The sequence below is a fragment of the Ahaetulla prasina genome, chromosome 5 (genome assembly GCF_028640845.1).
Source record: "Ahaetulla prasina isolate Xishuangbanna chromosome 5, ASM2864084v1, whole genome shotgun sequence".
NCBI classification, from domain to species: domain Eukaryota; kingdom Metazoa; phylum Chordata; class Lepidosauria; order Squamata; family Colubridae; genus Ahaetulla; species Ahaetulla prasina.
This window is the reverse complement of record NC_080543.1, coordinates 123,166,013-123,192,011: the sequence shown is the minus strand read 5'-3', so window position 1 is coordinate 123,192,011 and position 25,999 is coordinate 123,166,013. Positions and strand designations below refer to the sequence as shown.

Here is a 25,999-nt window from a genome sequence, read left to right as displayed (position 1 = left end):
TCCTGCCTTCAGGTGCTTTGGAGAATAGCTGGACCCCCTCTTCTTTGTGACAGCCTCTTAGATATTGGAAGGCTGCTATCGTGTCACCCCTAGTCCTTCTTTTCATTCAACAAGCCATGCTCAATTCCTGTAACCGTTCTTCATATAGTTTAGCCTCCAGCCCCCTAATCATTTTTGCGGCTCTTCTCTGCAGTTATGGTTAAAAATACCTTCCAGGTCCTTATGAGTTGCTGAATAATGGAACAATTGACATCACATTCTTCCTTTTCTTAGCAGCTTTTAAGCAGAGGCTAAAGAGCCACCAGCCACCGGTAATCAGAGGGAATTTCCAATGCAAGATGGGTTGAGCTCCGTAATTGTCTACTTCCTTTATTTTTCCTGTAAGATTTATGCTTCTATTTTGAATCGAGCATCGGACGTTTGAAGAGTTGCTTAATTCATGCCGGAAACCTCCTCTTGTGACAATGAGCAGGTCAACAGGAAATTTTCTCTCTCTCTTTTTTTTTTTTTTATAGGATTTGTGGCAGGAGCACAAATCTGATCATTGTGAAAGAAATTGTGCTGAAACCAAAGAGTTTAAAATACCGTATTTTTTGGAGTATAAGACGCACCATAGTTTTTTGGGAGGAAAATAAGAAAAAAGCTGATTGGCAGGTGGATTGGCCTCCTGGAATAAGCTCGGTGCCTTGTTTTTTGTTTTTGTTTTTGTTTTGTTTTTTGCTTTTTTTTCTGCCTCTGAAATTTTTGAAACTCTGCCTCTGAAAGCCTCCGAAACAGAGCTTCAGAAAAAAAGCCTCTGAAGTTCTGTTTAGGGGCTTTTTTTCTGAAGCTCTATTTAGGGGCTTCTTTTCTGAAGCTTCGTTTCTGATGCTTTTTTCAGCCTCTGAAACCACCATTTGAGAAGCTGGACAGGCCTAAATTCGGAGTATAAGATGCACCCAGATTTTCACCTCTTTTTTGGGGGGAGAAAGGTGCGTCTTATACTCCGAAAAATACAGTAGCTGTTGTGTGGATGCTCTTGGCAAATCTTGTCCTCTCGGTTCTGGTGTATTCAGGTTTTTCAGAAAGTATTTTGGAAAAAAAAAAAAATCCAAGTCCTGCCAACAGAGCAAATTTAGATGTGAACAGAGGTTAATAATAATTCCTCTTAATAATTCTTCCACTGATCATAACCAGGGATGGGGTTTCACAAATTGTTGCCACCGGTTCGCCACACGCGCGCACGCTTGATTCGCTCACGTGCGCATGCCTTTCGTGCATGCACCAGGCCTTCCACATGTTCGCTGTGCATGCACCTTTCATATACGCCTTCCACGCATGCGCCCGGCCTCGAAAACGTGGCTAAATAAGACGGTATTACATCCAGGCGGGTGACCCACAGTCACCGCTACCGGTTCGCCAGAACCTGTCTGAATACTACCTCTGATCACAACTGAAAGCCAGCAAGGGTTGAATTTCCTCACGAAGAGGAGTTGGCACAAGAGCTAGAAACTTCAAAGCTGAGGTTCTGTAATGCTTCTGGTGGTACAATACTTACAGGACCGCCTGCTATTACCTTATGCCTCCCACCGACCCGTACGCTCACACAGAGACGGTCTTCTCAGGGTGCCATCCGCCAAGCAATGTCGGCTGGCGGCCCCCAGGGGAAGGGTCTTCTCTGTTGGAGCACCTACCCTCTGGAATGAACTTCCCCCTGGTTTGCGTCAATTACCTGACCTTCGGACCTTTCGCCGTGAATTGAAAACGCACTTGTTTATCCAAGCGGGACTGGCTTAATTTTTTAAACTTTTCGAATTTTAATAATTTTAATTGGGGTATTTTTATGAATTTTATGGGTCAAATTTGACGGTTTTAAATTTTCGGCCATTTATAGAATATGTTATTTTAATTTTGTTTTAATTTGTATATTGTACTGTTTTTTAATCTGGCTGTACACCGCCCTGAGTCCTTCGGGAGAAGGGCGGTATAAAAATCTAAATAATAAATAAATAAATAAATAAAATAAAAATAAGTATGTTCTTCTCTCAACAGTGAGCGGGATACTTTTGAGCATGAATTTTCAGAGCTCCGAAGAAAATACGAAATACTGGAAGTTTCCCATAAGGCCGTAACTGCCGAAAGGAATGACATATCCAAAGAGGTGAGGTGTTCAGAGCTCATTTAGCATTTCTTTAAATGGTCAGCGATACCATATCTGCACTACTATTAATCGTTTCATAGTTCCCATCACCAATCTCTTTCCACTTATGACTGTATGACTATAACTTGTTGCTGGCAATCCTTATGATTTATATTGATATATTGATCATCAATTGTGTTGTAAATGTTGTACCTTGATGAAGGTATCTTTTCTTTTATGTACACTGAGAGCATATGCACCAAGACAAATTCCTTGTGTGTCCAATCACACTTGGCCAATAAATTCTATTCTTCTTCTTCTTCTTCTTCAAAGGTGGCAACAGAAGACTTTTATGTGTGTGTGTGTGTGTTTTAAAAAATTGCCCATGCAGATTGTTTATTACAGTTGTATTTCGGACTAAGGGATGCGGTGGCTCAGTGGCTAAGAGGCTGATCTTGTCGTTTGAAAGGTCGGCAGTTCAGTGGTTCGAATCCCTAGTGCCGCATAACGGGGTGAGCTCCCATTGCTCGTCCCAGCTTCTGCCAACCTAGCAGTTCGAAAGCACATAAAAAATGCAAGTAGAAAAATAGGGACCACCTTTGGTGGGAAGGGAACAGCGTTCCGTGCCGCCTTTGGTGTTGAGTCATGTCGGCCACATGACCATGGAGACGTCTTCGGACAGCGCTGGCTCTTCGGCTTTGAAACAGAGATGAGCACCGCCCCCTAGAGTCGGGAATGACTAGCACATATGTACGAGGGGAACCTTATCTTTACCTTATTTTGGAATAAAGGAAGTCCTGGGCTTACAACAGTTCGTTTATTTCAAAGTTACAAAGGCACTGAAAAAAGTGACGTACGACCGTTTTTCACTCTTACGACCGTTGCAGCCTTCCCCCACGGTCACGTGATCAAAATTCAGACCCTTGGCAACTGGTTCACATGTACGACGGTTGCAGCCTCCCGGGGTTCGTATGATCCCCTTTGGTGACCCTTTGGACAAGCAAAGTCAACGGGGAAGCCCGATTCACTTAACAACGGTGTTACTCACTTAAGAGACCACAGTGGTTCACTTAACAACCGTGGCAGGAGAGAGCCTGAATTGGGGCCAAACTCACATAACGACTGTCTCGCTCAGCAGCAGAAATGTTGGACTCAATTGTAATCATAAGTCTCTTAACTACCTGTATAACTAGAGGCACCCAGGTGGTTAGCCTTCCACAGAAGGCTCTGCTTATTGTCAGGTTGGAATTTCTCAAGCACACCTCTCCTCTCCATCCACCTCTTTCCTCTGAAACCTCCAATAAAAGGTGACTCACCTGCTGATTATCCCATCTTGATATTAATCTATATTAGTTTCCCCTTTTGACAGGCCAGGTGTCCGTCTTAATTTTTTTCTTATACCAGAAAAAAACAATAGCACTCCCTAGGAGTGAAAAGGATGTATAAGTTTCATAGATGTCAATCATATATTTATAAATTATTGTCTAGAATAGAATAGAATAGAATAGAATAGAATAGAATAGAAATAAGAATGGAATGGAATGGAATGGAATGGAATAGAATAGAATAGAATAGAATAGAATAGAATAGAATAGAATAGAATAGAATAGAATAGAATAGAATAGAATAGAATAGAATAGAATAGAATAGAATAGAAAAGAATAGAAAAGAAATAAGAATGGAATGGAATAGAATAGAATAGAATAGAATAGAATAGAATAGAATAGAATAGAATAGAATAGAATTAAGAATGGAATGGAATGGAATGGAATGGAATAGAATAGAATAGAATAGAATAGAATAGAAAAGAAATAAGAATGGAATGGAATGGAATAGAATAGAATAGAATAGAATAGAATAGAATAGAATAGAATAGAATAGAATAGAATAGAATAGAACAGAACAGAACAGAACAGAACAGAACAGAACAGAACAGAACAGAACAGAACAGAATTCTTTATTGGCCAAGTGTGATTGGACACACAAAAGAATTTGTATTTGGTGCACATAAAAAGACAAGATACATTCATCAAGAATCACAGGTAAAACACTTAATGATAGTCATAGGGTACAAATAAGCAATCAAATCATACTAGGAAACAATATCAATATAAATCATAAGGATATAAGCAACAAGTTACAGTCATGCAGTCATAAGTGGGAGGAGATAGGCGACAGGAACAATGAGAAGACTAATAGTAATAGGAATGTAGACTTAGTGAATAATTTGACAGTGTTGAGGGAATTATTTGTTTAGCAGAGTGATGGCGTTCGGGAAAAAACTCTTCTTGTGTCTAGTTGTTTTGGTTTTGAGGGTAGGAGTTGAAACAGTTGATGTCCAGGATGTAAGGGGTCTGTAAATATTTTCACAGCCCTCTTTTTGACTAGTGCAGTATACAGATCCTCAATGGAAGGCAGGTTGGTAGGATTTTTTTTTCTGCAGTTCTAATGATCCTCTGAAATCTGTGTCTGTCTTGCTGGGTTGCAGAACCAAACCAGACAGTTATAGAGATGCAGATGACAGACTCAATAATTCCTCTGTAGAACTGGATCAGCAGCTCTAGTTCGGATGTATACATGTACATGCCGAGAAAAAAAATCTACTGTAGTTTACCAGATGGAAGGCCTAGGGCTGGGGTCTGCAAACTTGGCTCTTTTAAGACTTAAGGACTTCAACATCCAGAGTTCCTCAGCCAGCTTTGCTGGCTGAGAAACTCTGGGAGTTGAAGTCCACAAGTCTTAAAAGAGCCAAGTTTGCAGACCCCTGGCCTGGGGAACAAAGCTTTAACAAATTCTGGTAGTCCTAACTAGAAACACTTCGACACCTCCTCCCAGAGAGAAGCAACAGAAATAGACCATGAAATGGATGTGTGGGGTCTCTGACAATGCTTTGAGCACTAAGTGCATTGAAACAGATTCAAATGGGGGAGTTAGTAGGACCGGCTGACAAGCATAAATTTCCATGTTTACATTATTGCCTTCAGCATCGGAATAGACAGAGTCATTTTTGACATCAACTGCATTTGAAACTCAAAAACAACCCGACTGCATTTAAAAACAACTACCATCGGCTACTGGTTTATGGGAACAGGATATCTAAAGTGTGGTGTTTTTGCTGAGTTTTTTTTTTTTTTCCAATGGAAAGGCTACCGCTTTGCAACAGTCCGTGACTTTGCTGCAGAAGGACAAGGACTACCTCAACCGACAGAACATGGAGCTCAGCGTCCGTTGTGCTCATGAAGAAGACCGCCTCGAAAGGCTTCACATGCAGCTAGAAGACACCAAAAAAGCCAGAGAAGAAATGTATGAGAAATATGTCACATCCAGGTAGGCCCTTTTCTTCATCCTTTCGGCACCGAGAGATGGTTCCTTCAGAAAGTCTGTGGAGATTCTTAGTCATCCAGGTCATAGTTGTCTAAAACAGGGGTCTCCAACCTTGACAACTTTAAGACTTGTGGACTTCAACTCCCAGAATTCCTCAGCCAGCTTTGCTTTCTGGGAGTTGAATTCTGGGAGAGAATTCTGGGAGTTGAAGTCCACAAGTCTTAAAGTTGCCAAGGTTGGAGACCCCTGGTCTAAAAAGTGTCCCCCTCCCCACCAAAGGCAACTAGACTTTGGTTTTTTTCTTTGAGGAAGGAGAACAAAAGGAACACAATCAGTTGTGATGTGGGGGGGGGAGGAAACCGTCTTTACCTATCCTTCCATTTTCCACCTCCAAACATCACAACTGATGAAGTTTTTTGGATGAGAAAGAGAAGAGAAGAGAAGAGAAGGGAGCTGGAAGGGACCTTGGAGGTCTTCTAGTCCAGACCCCTGCTCAAGCAGGAAAACCTATACCATCTCAGACAAGTGACTGTCCAGTCTCTTCTCCCAGTGATGGGAGAATGACACCTATGATTTCTGGAGGCAAGTTGTTCCACTGGTTAATTGCCCTCAATTCCAGGTTGCTTCTCTCATTGATTAGTTTCCAATCATTATTTCTTCTTCTGCCCTCTGGTGCTTTGGAGAATAATTTGACCCCCTCCTCTTTGTGGCAGCCTCTCAAATACTGGAACACTGCTATCATGTCACCCCTAATTCTTCTTTTCTTTAGACTAGCCAGACCCAAAACCTGCAGCCTTTCTTCATATGGGTTTGTCTCCAGGCCTTTGATCATCTTAGGTGTTCTTCTTCCTCAAGGAATAAAAGAGTCCCGTTGGCTTTTGAAGGGGGGGGGAAACTATTTTTGAGGTTCCACTCAAAATTAAACTCCTTGCTAGTTCCTTTGCACCCAAGAGTTTGCAGCTATAATTCTTAAAACATGGTGGATTACAGTAATTCACCTACAGGAGGTTGGGAAAACTGAGTAAGAGAAAACAATGGCAATTGTTACTATTGATTATTCAAAGATAATGGAGATGTGTGTAAATTATGATTAGTTTCTGACCAGATTTCCCTTGGGTTGCCTTTTTTAATGCAAAAGGACCAACTGATGTCATAACTGTTTTTCTATTATTTGCAAGAGGAAGGACACATGCAGGGATTAAGCCTGTTAATTAAATTGGAACTTATTATCCAAGGTAGTTTACTGTCAGGTCTTAAAAAGTGGATAATGTAACGAAACTTGATTTTTTAAAAAAAAATAGTGTTTAAAATGCACTGATCCTGTGATTTCTTTACTTCAGAGAACCATTATAGTATTATCTACAGTGTTAAGCAATGCTATCAGCTTTGATATTCATTTATCTGAGAAGGAGTATGTGTTTGTGTGGAATTTAAGTAGTAATAGTAATATTGCAACAACCTAGAAAGAAGTGGCTTCTTTTTTTTTATTTAAGGAAACTCATCAGTTCTTCTGCCATTTTAATTATTCTTAAGCTCAGCCGGCTGACGTCATTTCAGTAAGAAGAGAAGCAAAGCACATTTATTTATTCCTTTATTTGCTTAAAAGATTTATACGGCTGTCCGTCTTGCAAAATACAACTCTGGGTGGCAAAACACAGTGATCAAATTGCAAGCAAAAAACCTCAAAAAAAACACCCTAAAACAAGACCAAAAAAAATATTAGACCAAAATATGGTACAGACATGGTTAGAAAAAAATCATAAAGCAACATATGGAATTTAGACCAGGATTATTCCTTTGGGGTATTTTACCAGAACTGTTTAATAAAGGGAATACATATCTAATCTTACATGTGTTAACAGCAGCAAGAATAGTGATTGCACAACAATGGAAAAATGATGAGGTCCCGACAGATGAAAGTTAATAAAAAAAAATATTAGAATGCGCAGTGATAGACAATTAACATTAAAAATCAAGGAAAAGGAAGAAACAGATCACTTCTTAACATGGGATTTGTTTTACCAATGGCTAACTAACAAACAGAGGTTAGAAACTAAAAAGATTAAGAGAATGATTAATAATATAATAAAAGTTTTTCTAGTATGGAAAAGCTATGTGAACGTGATATGCTTATTATGATTACTACTTTATTAGCTTTTGGTTATTCAAAATGAATTGTACTCGGACAACACACTGTTTATATCGATATTGAGTTTTTTATGTTTATTTAAAATATATATCAATAAAACATATATTTTAAGGGGAAAAAAACCCAAACAACCATCTCTTAACCATTCAGCAAGTTTTATCAAAGTCAGAAAGAGTTATTCATAAATTTTGACCCGTTTTATCGTAACGTTTTAAAAATCGTTTTCTAAGGGATCACTACAAAACGGAGTATGAAAACAAACTACATGAGGAACTGGAACAGTTAAGGCAGAAAACATCCCAAGAGATAGATCAGCTTCGAACAGCTACAAAGGAAATGTACGAGCGGGAAAACAGGTTGGTAAAAAGATATTTTTAGACATCAGACTCCATAAAGACTATTGCATACATCTTTATCCCAGTCTGGCAGGGTGGGCTATTCCTCATTCAGGATACAAAATTCCTTTCCTCTTCTGCTTCCCCCCCACCCATTTTTTTTCCCCTCTCAACCCCCTAACATGAGGGAGAAGACAAGGAAGAGACCTGGTTGCCTAGGAACACAAACAAGCAAAAAGTCCAGGAACAGCAGCAGCAGCAGCAGGAATCAGAGGCCCAGGAAAGGGAATTTTGTGATCCAGAGGGAGGGAGAAAATCAGAATCAGAATAGAGCTGGAAGAGACCTTGGAGGTCTTCTAGTCCAACCCCCCACCCCTCTGCTCAAGCAGGAGAACCAATACCATTTCAGATAAGTGACTGTCTAGACCAGGGGTGTCAAACTCATGGCGTCACCTGACGTATTGGAACTTTTTTCCACTTTGCTAAATCGGGCAGGGGCGGGGCCAGCATATGACGTATCCAGCCCGCGGGCCGCAAGTTTGACACCCCTGGTCTAGACTCTTCTTAAAAAACCTCCAGTGATGAAGTGCCCACAATTTCTGAAGACAAGTTGTTCCACTGGTTAATTGTCCTCACTCTTAGGAAGTTTTTCCTCAATTCCAGATTGCTTCTTTCCCTGTGCATTGTGGCTACCAAAAAGACAAGTACTGCATTTTAAGCCTACTAAGCAGAAGGATGGGTCCTACCCAGCTTTCTCCGAAAATAAGACCTACCTCGAAAATAATCCCTAGCATGATTTTACACGTATGCCTAATATTGGCCCTATCCCCAAAATAAACCCTATTTAAGAGTCTGTACAGCCGACTGGCCGCCCATTCCATCTGGTTGCTTGTGGTGCCGCTGACAAGATGAGGCGAGGCAGGTGCAGGTGAAGGTGCCCCACTTGCCCCATACCAGCTTACCTCAGGGCCCCTCCCCTCCCGCAGCCAGGTTAACCACACACCCCGCCCATTTCTTCTGCTTGCTCGTGGCTGCAACGGAGCAGGAGGCCAAGCGGGGCACCGGAGCCTTGGCCCTGAGCCAAGGCAGGTATCAGGGCATGGGTGGCCTGACCCCAAGATAAGCCAGTGCAGGGCCCGCGGGACAGCTGCACTCCCCTTGCCTTGCAGTGGCAGCACTGGCACGCCACATGGCCTCCTGCCCTGTTGTGGCCGTGAGCAAGCAGAAGAAAAAATAAGACATCCCCTGAAAATAAGCCCTAGTGCTTATTTTGGAGCCCCCCCAAAATATAAGACTGGGTCTTATTTTCAGGGCAACATGGGTAAGCTTCAGTTTATTTTGAGTTGCTAAGGACTCACCTTGGTCATTGCAGTTAGGTTTCGAAAAGAAGGCTGTTGTGGTCCGTCAATAGCCTACGGAACTGGCAATGGAGTCAGACAGCGATGAGGCTGAGGTGAGGCCAGGGCCATTGGGAAGTGAGGTGCAGACTCCAGAGCCTCCAGAGACTGATAGTAGTGAGGCAGAGAAACAGGAGGAGCCTGTTCCTAATACACGCATGAGAAGAGCTGCCAGAAGGCAAGAGCAGCTCAAGCAGAGAGGATAACTCGGGAGTAGGGCCAAGAGATGATTGGCCCCTCCCATAAAGCTTAAAACAGACCAGCACAGGTGTTTCAGCTTGCCGGAAAACAACGTTGTAGCTGCGTCCTCTGCTTTGTGCATGTCTTTGTTTTTGTGGCTTCTGGACATTTGCCAGGAAGGGCCTTTAGCAGTTTATTTATTTATTATTTATTTATTTATTATTTGTATTTTTATACCGCCCTTCTCCAAAGACTCAGGGCGGTGTGCAGCAAAATAAAACATAAATATCGAAAAAAGTTTAAAATACAATAACCATTAAAAATCTATATTCAATAAGCTGAGAATTTAAAAAATTTTGAATAAAATTATTAATAAAATTATTCCCCTTAAAAAACCCATTAAAACATTCAATTAAAACTGTATCAGGCCAGCCCTGCTTGGTGAAAAAAGAAGGTTTTGAGCTCGCGCTTAAAGGTCCGAAGATCAGGGAGAAGTCGTAGCCCAACGGGTAGTTCATTCCACAGGGCCGGAGCTCCCACAGAAAACGCTCTCCCCCTAGGGGTCGCCAGCCGACATTGTCTGGCCGACGGCACCCTGAGGAGGCCCTCTCTGTGGGAGCGCACAGGTCGATGGGAAGTTACCGATGGCAGTAGGCGGTCCTGTAAATATCCCGGTCCCATGCCATGGAGCGCTTTAAAGGTGATAACCAGAACCTTGAATCGCACCCGGAAGACCACCGGTCTTAGTTTTTTTATTTATTTATTTGTTTACATTTATATCCCACCCTTCTCCGAAGACTCAGGGCGGCTTACAGTGTATAAGGCAATAGTCTCATTCTATTTGTATATTTACAAAGTCAACTTATTGCCCCCCCAACAATCTGGGTCCTCATTTTACCTACCTTATAAAGGATGGAAGGCTGAGTCAACCTCAGGCCGGGCTTGAACCTGCAGTAATTGCAGGCTGCTGTGCTGTGTTCTAATAACAGGCTTCTTACAGCCTGAGCTATCACGGTTAAAATTAGTTTGCCTAATTGGACTAAGGTTTGTGAGATAACTGAAGAATTTGTGTTTGGGAGGCATTTGTTTTACTTTGAGTTGAACAACGCTGGGAATGAAGTAATTCCCAGCTGTTGGAATAAAGTTTATTTTTCCACGGACTAAGTTTATTACTGCCTACTTGGGCCTGGGTCACAACAAAGGCTAAGCATAAACAGGGCAAACTAGTAAACTAGTAGTAGTAAACTATTCCATCAAAAAAGTCTAGAGAGAGAACTGAATCGTTACATCCCTTCTCCTTGGGTGAAATGTATGCTTGGCAAATAAAGCCCACTCTAGTCAGCCTTAATGTGCCTTAGGGATTGTGCAAGGCTCCAGGCCCTCCTCCCAACATGTGCTCCAGCATATGGAAGAGCATCAGTAACCTTTCTCTGGAGTGGGGAGGGGATGGAGATTTTACAGTATTCTTCCCCTGCCACGCCCACCAAGCCACACCCGCAGAACTGACAGTAAAAAAAATTGAAACCCACCACTGGCTTTTCCCAGAAGAGAAGGCTGCCTGCCATGACGGCAGCAAGTGGATTTGAATTGTTACTTTGATTTTTATCCAGATTGATTTTGTGTGTGTGTGTGATTGGTTTTACGGTATCGTTAAACTGGCCCCGATACTTCAGCTCATTTCAATATGGGCGTCTTCACAGGGATTGTGATTATAAAGCAATAGAGATTCCCAGTGAAGGAACTCAGCTCCTGAAGCTGCTGCAGTTAGAGGAACTAACTTCCGTAAGTGCGAGCAGGAGAGAGCTGCACGGAATGGCAATAAAAAGCGCTTGGAGTTTGTTCCCTCGATTTTAACCGTTCCAGTGGGTAATTTATTGAGAAACTCTCTGAAAGTGTAAACATGGTACACACTCTCAATTGGAATGGCACATTTTGAATTTGGGCAATTAAAGGGTACACTATTTAGCTGCTTTTGCACGCTCTTACACATGTAGACACACGTTGGATACTTCATGTAACCACCAACCTTTCCTTGCATTGTAAAGATGTCAAAATGCTCCTCCTTGGCCTTCTTTTCAAAGCGAGAAGTCTTCGAAAAGAAGGAAAAAGAGGTAGCTGTGACCCCTTCCAGCTCTGAGCTTCTACATATCATACTGAGGAATAGCCATCGGACTTATATACTTATATACTGCTTCACAATGCTTCACAGCCCTGAGTGGTTTACAGAGCCAGCCTATTGCCCCCGACAATCTGGATCCTCATTTTACCGACTTCAGAAGGATGGAGGGCTAACCATTGAGCCGGTCAGACTTGAACTGCTGGCATTCGGCAGAATTAGCCTGCAATACTGCATTCTAACCATTGCACCGTCACAGCTCTTTGACGTTCCACAGGCAACCTTGGAGCATTGATTTGAAAAGCTGCCACCATAGAACAAACACCGTTGGGGACATCTCTCCTTTTGCATTTTTAGCCCTAAAGTCCGATTTGCTGTCACTGCCACCTCTCCTTGCCACAGGTCTAGCGTTATAAAATGGAATGAAAAATCTAAAACGGGCCTTAATAAGTGCCACGTGCTGCCCTGCTCAAAAGCACATGACTAAAAAGCAAACAGAAAGAGAGAGAGAGATTAACTAAATATTTTCCTCTTTTATATGGAGAAATCCGGTTCTGGAGTTTCCCTTTTGAGTGGTTGAGAGAACTTGCTGTGATTTTGACAAATGATCAGACTCTTCAAACCAGCCCAGTCTAGGATGAGATCCTTCCAAATCCGACGCGCCCCTCTTCTTTTCTCCAAACACAGTTTTTCATAGGCAAATTGAAAGTACAGATAAAGAATTCTTTGCTCGCATCTCAGATGCTTGTGGTAGAATTCCATGGCTACCAAACCACAATTATTTAGTTGTTATTTTCTAGAAAAAAGAAAAGAAGGAACCATTTTGTTTTTCACCGTGAAGGAGGCCTTGAAAAGCCAGAATATAGGACTTCTTTAGAGAAAGCCTGCCATAATAATAACGAATCCCGCTGATCGGGTCATGAGTTATTAAAATGCAAACCTAAATAAAAGAAAAAAAATTGTGCAGAGAGCAGTGCATAAAACACAGCTTTGTGCATCGGCTGGATGTGCGCGAACACGACAGAAATGTCAGATTGAAAATGATTTCAGGCCGGTTGAAGAACTAAAATAGGCAAGAAAACATTCAGCCCTTATTATTTACCTTTCTCTTCTCCTCCGCCTTCACCAGTCAGCAAAATTATGCCAACCGCTAATTGCATCATGGAGATTAACAAATTTTTGGCTTCCCTTGTTCCGACTTGTATTGCATTACATAAAACAAGCTTAAGGTCTGTTTCTTTAGGGAGCTTTGACAGATATAAAAATGTTTGCAGGCAGTATGGCTAAGAATATTGTTCTGGAAACGTTTGGCAGAAATCCTGTTCCTCCTCATCTCGAAATGATGTGATGACTTGGCTGCCAAATCTTGAATGTGGATGATTTAAAAGAACGTTTCAGAATCTTAAAAACAATGCTTTATTTTTATCCTTGTTGGGACAGAAGGGGTGTGGTGAGTGGGTGAATCATTCACGCTTCCCCTGTGTTTTTGTCCTCGAGCTTACGTGCTTTCTGGTCTGTATCCCTTCACCCTTTTGTGTGTTTTAAACTTGCACCGGGTTGCAACACTTGCATCCGTAACTTCTAAGTTTCTCTTGTTGTCTTCCCCACCGTGTGATCTTCCTTCTGCACTCCAGCTGTCCAGAACTGTCAGATTAACTATAGAACTAACAGAATAACAGAGTTGGAAAGGACCTTGGAGCAGGAATGAAATGTAAAATTTGTTACTACCGGTTCTGTGCGCGTGGCTTGGTGGTGATGGTGGTAATGTGACCGGGTGGGCGTGGCCAACTTTTAAAAAAAAAAAAAACTTTTAAAAGCATCGGCTGAAGAGGTTGTAGAAAAAATGCTTTTAAAAGGTTCTGAGGATCCCAGCTGAGTTGTGTGATTGCCAGAACCTTTTAAAAGCATTTTTTGCAGCCTCTTCAGCCGAAGAGGTTATTTAAAAAAATGCTTTTAAACGGTTCTGACGATCGCAGCTGAGCCGCGCGATCATTTTTTTTTTTTACTTTTAAAAGCATTTTTTCGGCTGAAGAAAAAATGCTTTTAAAAGCAAAAAAAACCCCTGCTCAGCTGGGCATGTTGGGGGGCAGGGATTTTTGCTACCGGTTCTCCGAACCACCCACCGTCATCGTTACCGGATCAGGCGATCTGGTCCGGACCGGGAGCATTTCACCCCTGCCTTGGAGGTCTTCTAGTCCAACCCTCTGCTCAGGCAGAGATAAATTGTTGGCGAGTCTCTTCTTAAAAACATCCAGTTTTGGAGCACCCACAACTTCTGGCGGCACTGATTAATTGTTCTAACTGTCAGGAAATTTCTCCTTAGTTCTAGGTTGCTTCTCTCCTTGATTAGTTTCCACCCATTGCTTCTTGTCCTGCCCTCAGGTGCTTTGGAGAATAGCTTGACTCCCTCTTCTTTGTGGCAACCCCTGAGATATTGGAACACTGCTATTATGTCTCCCCTAGTCCTTCGTTTCATTCAACTAGACATACCCAATTCCAGCAACCGTTCTTTATATGTTTATATGTACAAAGTAAACTAGACCCGTGATGGCAAACCATGGAAGTGGCACGCAGAGCCATCTCTCTGGGCATGCCGGCCATCACCCAGCCAGCTGGTTTTTGTGTGCGTATGCATGCCAGAAACCGAAAGACCAGGTGACCAGTGCGCATGTGCACGTTGGAAACCAGAAGCTCAGCTTCCTGGCACGCGCACGCGCGTCAGGGAACTGGTCTTCCGATTTCCAGTGCTCTCCCATGCGCGGTCTCTTGTTTCGGCACTCGTTGCCGAAAAGGTTCGCCAACACTGGACTAGATGAAGAAATCAACTCCGTATAACTCAGGCATCCATTTTTTTTTTCCTGCTGTTGTTGTTGTGACAACCAGAGTGCAGAACTTTGCAAGTCTCAATGTGCTTCCCAATTTATCTCCGTGTGAACGAGGGAGGGGCTTCTCTGAGATGTTGTCTCAGGTTGTTTTCTTGGCCCAGGCTCAAGCGCCTCGTGTCTGATGGTTGCTTGTCTTTTCTTTCTCCCCATTAAGGCCATTCTCACTGCCCTTTAAAACAACCCACCTGCCAAGGGAGAGGCTTAAGAAAAATACAGGTTTTCCTCAGGTATTCAGGTAAAATGCAGGAATTCCTCAGTTTACCATGGTTAGTTTAGTGACTGTTCGAAGTTACAAAGGCACTGAAAGAAGCGACTTACGGCCGTTTTTCACACTTGCGACCGCTCCAGCATCCCCACGGCCACGTGACCAAACTTCAGACGCTTTAGCAACTGACTCACGTTTATGACGGTTGCAGTGCCTTGGGGTCATGTGACCCCCTTTTGTGACCTTCGGACAAGCAAAGTCCATGGGGAACCCAGATTCCCTTAACAACGGTGTTACTCACTGAACTGCAGTGACTTACTTAACAACCGCGGCAAGAAAGATGGTTAACATGGGGCCAAACTCACTTAAAGACTGTCTCGCTTAGCAACAGAAATTTTTGACTCAGTTGTGATCATGAGTCCACGGGGAGGCCAGATTCTCTTAACTGCCCTGTTCCTAATTTAATAACTGCAGGTATTCACTTATCGACTGCAGCAGGAAGAGTCATAAACTGGGGCAAACCTGTTGTGTCTTGCCCGCCCTCAGAGCAGCCGGGGCCTTCTTACCTGCTCCCGAACACTGAGGAATGTATGCCTCCCGGCCCCAGTCCTGGCTCCATGCCCAGACAAACTGCAGAAGAAGGAGCACCTCCCGGCCCCAGCCCTGACTCCATGCCCAGGCAAACGGAGCAGCTAGACCCCTCCCCCTCCTCCACAGCAGGTGAGCCTGAGGAAAGTTTACTTCCAACAGCTGATTGGAGTGACCCTCGCATCAGAAGGCTGGATAGGCGGAGGCAACAGAGGGAAGGGAGGGGCAGGCCTTAATGAGTGCTGAGTCATGGAGCCACACCCCATGGCCTATATAAAGGACCTGCTTTCTGGCAGTCTCTGAGTCAGGCAAAAGTCGAACTTATCTTGCTGAAGTCACTTACTGGTCTCCTGCCTGCTCTGAGGACTTTGCTAGGACTTTGGGCAGAGCTGCAGAGGCAAGCCTGATTCGGATTTCCCTGACCCGGCCGTCAGCGGAGGAGTGGGACACGACAAAACCTCACTTAACGGCTCTCTCGTTTAGCAACAGAAATTTAGGGCTCAATTGTAGTTGTAAGGCGAGGACCACCTGGAATTTCTCTTGTAACCAACAGCAATTCCAGCAAAAAATACATTTTGCGTCTTATAGACCTGCAATAGCGAAACTTTGACTTTCCTGCGTGCCGGAAGTGGCTCGCAAAACCATCCCGCAAGGTATGCGTGGCCCCGCTGGCCTGCGCGCGGGCGGGAATGACGATACCCGGAAGAGCGGCGGTCCATCGCACATGTGTGAGCAGGCACCCAAACATCCGGATACCAGCATGGAAGTGCGCCCGTCGAACAGCTGGCCATCGCGCATGCACGCAATGTCAACCCGGAAGGTTGGGTGCCAGCCTGCGCATATGTGCCGGAACGCCACTCTGCCGGGTTCCGCCCCTCCCGCTCCCGCGACGGCCAGCTGACCAGCGCGTGTGTGATCACAGGAACGTGGAAGAGGAGCCAGCGAGGCTGCGCATTCTTTGCAGGATGGTTTCATGTATCACTTCCAGCATGCATGCCATAGATTCGCCTGACACTGTTATAGACCTACCTCTTGACATGGAGCTCATTGTTGGTTAAATGTTTGCGGTAAGCCTGTGATAGCTTTGAAATCTGATTTGGGACAGTGCAACCATGAGATCACAGGACTTTAATATCCCATGCGGCATGAATATGAGGCATGAAGAGAGAAGCTCTCATTTAGATGCAGTTTGACCAATCTTGCTTAATCGTCTTACTTGCCAAATCATCGCCCATCAACTGAAAAGCCGCTGACCGGGGGATGAGATGGGCTGATTCCACAGAAAATCAGTTCAATTCAATCCAATCAGAATAGAGTTGGAAGGGATCTTGGAGGTCTTCTAGTCCAACCCCCAGACAAGTGACTGTCCAGTCTCTTCTTAAAAGCTTCCAGTGATGGAGCACCCACAGTTTCTGAAGGCAAGCTGTTCCCCTGGTTAATTGTCCTCACTGTTAGGAAGTTTCTCCTTAATAGCACGTTCTTTCTCTCCTTCATTAGTTTCCATCCATTGTTTCTTGTCCTGCCCACTGGTGCTTTGGAAAATAAATTGACCCCCTCATCTTTGTGGCAACCTCTCCAATGCTGATATGCTTCTATCATGTCCCCCCTAGTCCTTCTTTTCTCTAGACTAGGCAAACCCAAACCCTGCAACCGTTCTTCATCTGTTTTAGTCTCCAGACCTTTAATCGTTTTATTTTATTTTATTTTATTTATTTACTTCATTTGTCAATCATATATAAGATAACAGGTAAAAGTATAAACGTAATTTGGATACATGAAAAGAGTAAGTCAAAAGGAATATTAGGACAAGGACGGTAGGCACGCAGGTGCTCTTATGCACGCCCCTTACAGACCTCTTAGGAATGAGGTGAGGGCAACAGTAGACAGTTTACGCTTAAAGTTTTGGGGGTTTGGGGAAGAAACCACAGAGTCAGGTAGTGCATTCTAGGCATTGACCACTCTGTTGCTGAAGTCATATTTTCTGCAATCGAGTTTGGAGCGGTTTACCTTGAGTTTGTATCTATTATTTGCTCATGTATTGTTGTGGTTGAAGCTGAAGTAGTCATTGACAGGTAGGACATTGTGGTAGATAATTTTATGTACTATGCTTAGGTCAGACCGAAGACGGCGAAGTTCTAAGTTGTCCAAGCCCAAAATTTCAAGTCTGATGGCATAAGGAATTTTATTACAAGTAGAGGAATGAAGGACTCTTCTTGTGAAATATCTCTGGACTCTCTCGATTGTATTTATGCCCGATATGCAGTGCGGGTCGTTTGTACTTTTTCCAGAGTCTTTTTTTGTAATGTGACCAAAACCAGAGGCAGTATTCCAGGTGTGGTCTTACTAAGGCTTTATAAAGTGATACTAATACTCCTTCACATGATTTTGATTCTGTGTCTCTGTTTATTATTGTTGTTGTTATTGCTGTTAATCATTATTGAGGAGATCTCAATTACATAGAGCAGCTTCTGAAGAAGAAATAGCGTAACGAGAGAAAAATAGCCAAAAGGAGAGAAATTGAGGTGGTTATTTCCTGAGAAGATACTGATAAGATCCACATGGCTTCTTATTATCATCTGAGGATGGTTTTGGAGGAAGCTTAGCCAGCTTAGCTGTGTAATGCCTAACGTGTGATGGCAGCCCGTTTCTCAATAAAAATAATTATAGCTCATCCTCCTTGCCTTGAGGGGCATGGAGCTTCCTTCCTTCTCTATCCTCAAGCGGAGTGAGGGTTGCGCTTTCTCGAAGGATAACTAAAACTCCTTTGGGCTCAGGTCGTAGCAAGGAATATAGGCTTTAACCCCAAGTTAGACCCTCTCAATGGAAATGCAAACGTGTGTGCTTTCTCATTACAATTTTCTGGTCTGATTTCAGGGGTGAAATGCTCCCGGTTCGGACCGGATGACCCAATCGAGTAGCGATGGCGGCGGGAGGTCCCCCCCCCCCAATGCCCAGCTGAGCCGCACGATCTTCAGATTCTTTTTTTTTTTTACTTTTAAAAGCATTTTTTTTCTTTGGCCAAAAAAATGCTTTTAAAAGTAAAAAAAAAAAGGCTCTGATAATTGCACGGCTCAGCTGGGATCGTCAGAGGCTTTCTTTTCTTTTAAAGGCAAAAAAAATGCTTTTAAAACAAAAGCCTCTGACGATCAGGCAACTCAGCTGGGATCGTCAGAGCCTTTTAGAAGCATTTTTTTACAACCTCTTCGGCCAAATTGGTTGTAGAAAAAATGCTTTCAAAAGTAAAAAAAAAAAGTTGGACACACCCATCCAGTCACATTATCTTCCCCCACCAAGCCACACCCACAGAACCAGTAGTAACAAATTTTACATTTCACCGCTGTCTGATTTCACATGTTTTGGTTGCTGGGCCCTGTCTTAAGCCAACCCCTGATGTAGCTTGAGGTGTAAATAAACTCCAAATAGAGCAAGAATTAATATTAAGATGGACTTTGAAACAAGGAAATCTACAGCTACACAACTGAAACAGCACCAACTACACATTTCTAGTTATGCATTTCATCCCTTGTGCTATTTGCAATGTGGGGAAGACCTAGAGAAATGACAGGGGAAACCTTTCCCAGTTTTTAGAAGAGAACAGAATAACCGAGTTGGAAGGGACCTTGGAGGTCTTCTAGTCTAACCCTCTGCTCAGGCAGGAAACCCTGTAGCATTTCAGACAAATGATTGTCCAATCTCTTCTTAAAAACTTCCAGTGTTGGAGCATTCACAACTTCTGGAGACATGCCATTCCACTGATTGATTGTTTTCACTGTCTAGAAGTTTCTCCTCAATTCTAGGTTGCTTCTCCTCTTGGTTAGTTTCCATCCATTGTTTTTTGTCCTGCTCTCAGGTGTTTTGGAGAATTTTATTTTTAATACTCGTGGATTATTATTTTTTTCCAAATTGCTTTTTCCCCCTCTTTTTTCCAAAGTCTGTCACCACTGGTTTCATTTGGGGTATTAATTTTCCTACTACAGGTAATCCTCGTCTTACAAAAGTTCATTTAAAGTTACAACAGCACTGAAAAAATAAAGTGACTTAACGACCATTTTTCACTCTTACGACCATTGCAGCTTCCCCACAGTCACGTGATCAAACCTCAGACGCCTGACAACTGACTGAAATTGTCTGCCACATCTATTCATCTCCGCCCCCTGCCTTTTATCCCCGGAGCTAGGGTGGGGCTTTGCTAGCAGCAGTGGCTTTTCTGTCCCAAGGACCGGCCCACAGATTTCCACTGCTCTCCTCTCCTCTACCTTCTGCACATCCATGCATCAGGCACTGGACCCAGCTGTTCCTCCTCTTCCTCATCAGCTACCTCCAGACCTGGGGGCTGTTGACTCTCCATCTGATGGACAGCCCAGGCTCCACCCCTGTCTCCCTCTCTGCCAGCTCCATTTCTTCTTCCCCCTCAGAGCTCTCAGGTTGCCTTGATGCTGACCCTGACTCCCACGCCTCCTCCTCCTCCTTTGATTCGGCTGCTGGAGGGGCTGGCGGCTGGCGGGCCACAACAATACCGAGATAAATAAAATGAGAGATCCCTGTTCCAAATAAGATTAGGAAAGAGGTTCGTCAGATCTAGTTGCTTGGTCAGATCTAGTTTGTTTGTCACTAGACCTCAAGCATCTGTTCACCTGCAAAAGGCTGCAGCTAGAAGGGCAACTCGACAAATGGGTGTAAAAATACAGTAGGCTTCTGTCCAAAGTGGGCAACATTTAGGTTTTCACAGCTCTTCCCATTCGCCAGTATTGGAAGACTGAAGCTATTCCAGGTTTGAAGTCAGAACTAAGACCATGAAAAGATTAGCACATTTGGTGTATACCCACTCCAGTCCCAAATGAGGGTGAATGGGAAGGATCCAGCAGGAGAAAGGATTCTTGTCAAATAATATTAGTAATGTGATTTCGAGCCTAAGGCTGTCAAACGTAGAAGCTTGTAACTAAAGGAAGTCTCCGATTCGGCTTGAAAGTTGCTAGTTTTTAATTGATCAAGAGGAATGAAATTTTGAACGTCGGATCTCCGTGAACCGAGCTGCAGTGAAGGGCCTCTTATTTAAATGAGTTGAAACTGGGGGTCACACATTTCATGTTAGCAATTTCCTTCCACAAAACACAGTCCAGGTAATTTACCTGAAGTCTCAAACTACGCAATAAGGAGGAGGAAGAGGAAGAGGAGGTTGTGGCAGCAAGGGCTGGGAAAGAGATATTTTTAGCACAAAAGGGATTTGGACACCTTTAGAAATCCACTGTCCTCTCACTTACCTTCCTTCAGGTTGCCAAGCTTGATCAGTCGGGGCATTTTTTCCGTCTGCATCAGCCACCTTCAGTTTACCTGTGTCTCAACATCACTCAGGGCAACAGCACCTTACCCAGAGCAGGATAATGCCTGCATTCTTCTGCTGAATTAGATTTCTCGGCCTTTGATTCTGTCATCTGGGCTGCTGTGGCTGGAGCCAACTTCACCAACAGTCTTGGGAAGGCCCCGCTTTGGTGAACAGAAGAGCAGGCCTGCCTTGCTGACAATTCTATCTCGCTCGACCTATGGTCCTTCAAATCAGAAATGGGGCTTTTTAGCAGGGTGTCTGTTCTGTCGCTGTAAATTGCCCGTTCTACAACATTTAGAAGAAGAAGAAAAATCCACTAAGAGGTTGGATTAAGACTAGGGAGTGCCAATTCAAGACCACTTCGAGCCATGAAATGGGAGACAGCCTTGGTCCAACCAGGGGTGAAATACTCCCGGTTCGGACAGGATCACGTGATCCGGTAGCGATGGTGGGTGGTTCAGAGATCCCTAACCCCCCCGCTCATGCCCAGCTGAGCTGCGCGATCAATCATCAGAGGTTTTGTGGGGGTTTTTTTACTTTTTTTTTTTTTTTACTTTTAAAAGCATTTTTCTTCGACTGAAAAAATGCTTTTAAAAGTAAAAAAAAACTCTGATGATCACGCGGCTCAGCTGGGATCGTCAGAGGCTTTTCAAACCTCTTCGTCAGAAGAGGTTGTAAAAAAATGCTTTTTTTTCTTTTAAAGGCAAAAATAATGCTTTTAAAAGAAAAGAAAAGCCTCTGACGATCAGGCAACTCAGCTGGGATTGTCAGAGGAGCCTTTTAAAAGCATTTTTTCTACAACTTCTTCGGCCGAAGAGGTTGTAGAAAAAATGCTTTTAAAAGTAAAAAAAAAAAGTTGGCCATGCCCACCCAGTCACATTACCCCACCACCACCAAGCCACGCCCACAGAACCGGTAGCAACAAATTTTACATTTCACCCCTGGTCCATCCTCACTCAACCCAGCCAACCTCTGTCTGTGACTTCAGCATGCAGCAGTAGTGGTTTTCACTTACCTTCCCTACTGGTTTTGAACAGTTGAGCGTGCGTACATGCTTCGCTCGTGCTCAGCGCTTCTGCATATGTGCAGAACCCTCTACACATGCGCAGAGCACCCATGATGAACGGAGACTCCCACCGCCACCACGAACCTGTAGAAACCCACCATTGGCATGCAGATAGATAATCGACCAGATTCAGCACAAAGTTTGATGCTTGATTATTCAAAACACCCGAGTTTCTCTAGTTGGGCAAATGTGCGTGTGTATCGTCAGAGAAAGACCGAATCGGAAGGTATCTTTTGAGAAGTGTGTTCTGGATTTGGACCAAAAATATGGAACTAAAGGAGGGGGTTGAGGGGGGGGCGAAGAGAGGTGGAAGGAAAAACAAACTCTCTTTCGAGATCAAATTATGGCATGTTGGAACCAGAAACACAAAATCCGCACCATCGCTTTTTGAGCAAATACTTCAGAATAAAAGGAATGTTTATTGTGCAATCCTTTTTTTTATTTATTTTTATTTTTTTAAATTTCAGAAACTTGAGAGAAGCAAGAGATAATGCCGTCAGTGAAAAGGAAAGAGCTGTGATAGCTGAAAAAGATGCATTGAGCAAATACGACCAGCTATTGGAACAGTAAGTCCCTGCCCCGTTCCTTGAGCATAAGCTTTTGAAAAAAAGAGGAAGGTTTGTGCAAATAAAAAAGGGAAGGGTGGGGCTTTCCAAGAACGCGTCTGTCTTAGTGCTGTTTATTGTGACCTGTGGCAAAGACACAACTAGGACTGACTGCTGTTAGGGATGAGCGCTCAAAACAAAATTTCTAATCAATGAATACACAGTGCTGGAACAAACAAACTAAGCTAGTTATTTATTGGACTGCAACTTCCATGCTCCCTTGCTGGAACCATAGAGGTTCTAAGCTCCATCCCACCCAAAAGAAAGTCCTGGGTGAGCATTGCAGCTGTGGATTTTCCAGGATTGAGCCCGGCCTCCCAGTTGTTCGCTGCCCACTCTCTCCCTCTCCTCACATCATTCAGTCCCCCCAGGTCTCTCTGTTCTTGGTGCCCCCTCTTCTCTCCTCGCTTCCCGATGGAGAAGTGTCATTATTCCCATGAAAAGTGGCGCTAAAAAAACGGATCCCCGGCCAAGCTTTGGAAACGCAACAACGGGCCCCGCTATGAAGCAAGACCCATTCCCTTGAGAAAGGAGTTGGCAAGGGTTGGAGAGGGTTGGTTAATCGTTTTCATGCATGTCATGAGGTTTTCATGAGATTATCAGTGGCAACACAAAAGTGAAGCAATTTTTATGAAAGGCTGGTAACTCTGGGTGGGAACATAAAGCCACATGGGAATCTTCTGTTTGTAATGTGCGTATGGATATGTTGAATCTATGGTAATTTTTATACACTTTAAAAAACAAAAACCCTTTTTACCTTTTCCCAAGAGATCATATTTTAAACGTTTGACTTTCTTTTGCGTATAGAGCAATAAACAGTGCAGGATCAAAAGAATCGGGAGGGGGGGGTTTCTTCAGTCCAGACCCCTGCCCAGCAATTCTCAGATGAGGCTGGACAGATCATTTATTTGTTTGAAAATATCCAGTGATGAAGCCCCCAGGTTGTAATGGTCGGGGACTTCCTCCTAATTTCAGGTTGGGTCTCTCTCTTCCCCCTCTCCCTCCCCCTTTCCCTCTCTCTTTCTCTGTTCCTTCCCTCCCTGTGTGTCTCTCTCTCTCCCTCCCCTCTCTCCCCCTCCCTCTCCCCCTCCCTCCCTTCTTCCTCTCTCTCTCCTTCTCCCTCTCCTCCCCTTTCCTCTCTTTCTCTGTTCCTTCCTCCTGTGTCTCTCCTCCCTCTCTTCCTCCTCCCTCTCCTCCCCTTTCCTTTCTCCCATGTTCTCTCCCTCCTCCTCCCCCTCTCCCTCCCCTTTCTCTCTCTTTCTCCTCCCCTCCCTCCCCATCTCTCCCTCTCTTTCCCCACTCCTTCCTTTCCTCTCCCTCTCCCTCCCCTCTTTTTTCTTCTCTGTCCCTCCCTCCCGTCTCCCCCCTTTCCTACTCTCTCCCTCTGCCCTTCCTTCCCTCCCCTTTTCCTCTCTCTCCTCCTCTTCTCTCTCTCCTCTCCTCTTCTTCTCTCTCCTCCCTCCCCTTTCCTCTTTTTTCTGTTCCTTCCTCCCATCTCTCTCTCTCCTCCTCTTCCCTCCCTCCTCTCTACCCCCTCCTCCCCTTTCCTCTCCCATGTCTCTCTCTCCCCCTCTCCCTCCCCTTTCTCTCCTTTCCTCCCTCCCCACCTCTCCTCTCTTCCCTCCCTCCCTCCCTCCCCTTTCCTCTCCTCCTCTCATCTCTCACTTTTCTTCTCTGTCCCTCCCTCCCGTCTCCCCCCTTTCCTACTCTCTCCCTCTGCCCTTCCTTCCCTCCCCTTTTCCTCTCCCCTCTCCCTCTCCCTTTTCTTCTCTCTCCCTCCCTCCATCCCCTCTCTCTCTTTTCCCCGCTTTCCCTCTCTCTTTCTCTGTCCTTCCTTCCCTCCCCTGTCTTTCTCTCCCTCTCTCCTCCCCACCCTCTCTCTATAAAGCTTCCACCATTGCTTCTCACCTTCTCTTCTTGGGCATTGTATCCTGGAGACTTCTATCCCCTCTTCCATGGGGCCCCTTCAAAGTGAAGCTGACCTGTATCTTCCACTAAATCTCTATAAGATTTAGACTCCAAACCCTTCCCTATGTTTGATATCTTTATCTGCGCTGGTTCCAGGACTGCAATATCCTCCTTGCATCTTTTTGTACCTTGGTACCCAAAATGGCACATAGTACTATAGTCCAATCAGGGCCCTATAGATTGCAAATAACACCTGCCATCATCTTGACATCTACAGATCTTAGCCAAGACTCCACAGGCTCTTTCATCAGCTGCAGCACATTGTATTGTATTGGGATTTTGTTGCTGTTCTTGTTGTTGTTCTTGTTGTTGTTGGTTGAAGTCACCGGCCCAGTAGAATCAACGTGAGACGATGCCGTATCCAAAAGATTGAAATAACTCTTGGGATTCTGTCTTAACTGATCTAGTTTACTTCCCACCATGAAGGGAGCTTGTGAGGCCCCTGGGAACCAGTTTCCCAGTGCCACCTAAATGGTCCTTCAGAATAATGTTTCTTTCATGGGCCTTATCATTTGATATGTTATCGTATTACCACCAACCTTACGTGGAATAAATAAATGTAAGCCAAATGGATTTGTACTTTCCTGCATTTCTCCTCATCTCACAAAATAGAATTATATTGATCTGGTAACTACTACTACTACTACTTCTCCTCCTCCTCCTTCTTTTCCTCCTCCTTCTTTTTCCTCCTCCTCCTTCTCTTCCTCCTCCTTCTTTTTCCTCCTCTTCCTCCTCCTCCTTCTCTTTTTTTTTTTTTTTTTATTCAAAAAGTTTTTATTAGTCAAAAAAGGTTTATACAAATACATATCAGGTATGGTAAATTTTCATTTTTCTTATCTAAAATAAGAATTTTACTCAAATTTTTTAACACATACAACAGCCATAAGGCAAGCAGGTGACACGAAGTAGCTAAGTTTGCAAATTTTAAATACGTAATAAAGAAGAGTCAAGAATAAACAGAATATCGTACAAAAGAGAATAAGGAAAACCAACACAATCCCAAATATCTTTATCACTTCCTAGTTTTGGATCTCAGAACTCTGGGTTCAGCCTGACCCAACTCCAGGGCCACAACAGCGGCAGCCGCTTCAGCCCCATGATCTATAACCTCCCCTTCTTCAATTCCTGGGTCATCTGATTCCAGGAAGGCTTTGTGTTCCTCCACATAGGCCGTAGCCTCCGCAATTGTACTGATTTTTTTCGTAATGCCCTCCCGGAAAATCATCAATCCCTCTGGCATCAGCCATCTGAAGCCCACTCCCTTCTGGTACAATTTGCTTGACAAAAAATAATATTTCTTTCTTTTTTCACGTACCTGTCTGGGAATCTGCCTCAGAATGGCTATCTCCCTGCCCCTGTAAATCAGTGCCCCACTCCTATGTTTTCTAAGAATTTCATCTCTCGTCTCTCTTCTCACAAATTTGACATGAACCTCTCTGGGAACTGCATGCGTGCGTGCATATTGCGAATTAACTCTATAAACTCGATCCACATCCCAATTCATGAAATCAACACCTCTCCCAAGAAATTCTCCCAACAATTTAGTCACAACATCTCTCAAGTCTTCTTGGTCCACTTCTTCCAAATTTTGAAACCTAAGGAAATAAGACATTTTATCCATCTGTAGTCCAAGCACAGCATTGCCTGTCGTCTCCTCTCTTTTCTGCACTGCCGCATCTCACCCTCCAAACCTTCCACTTTCTGCTTGTTTTCTGCTGAAACTTGTTGAGTATCCTTTA

General features: G+C 43.9%; 1 protein-coding gene across 3 annotated transcripts in view; it reads left to right on the top strand.

Moving 5' to 3' along the window:
• The window catches only part of PIBF1 (progesterone immunomodulatory binding factor 1), a 115,222-nt gene that overhangs the window by 19,268 nt on the left and 69,955 nt on the right, over positions 1-25,999 (top strand). For all 3 annotated transcript variants that reach the window (XM_058184894.1, XM_058184895.1, XM_058184893.1), the window contains exons 7-10: positions 2,032-2,140; positions 5,265-5,446; positions 7,823-7,948; positions 22,155-22,253. In XM_058184894.1, the coding sequence (XP_058040877.1) occupies positions 2,032-2,140; positions 5,265-5,446; positions 7,823-7,948; positions 22,155-22,253 (516 nt within the window). The remainder of the gene's footprint in view (positions 1-2,031; positions 2,141-5,264; positions 5,447-7,822; positions 7,949-22,154; positions 22,254-25,999) is intronic.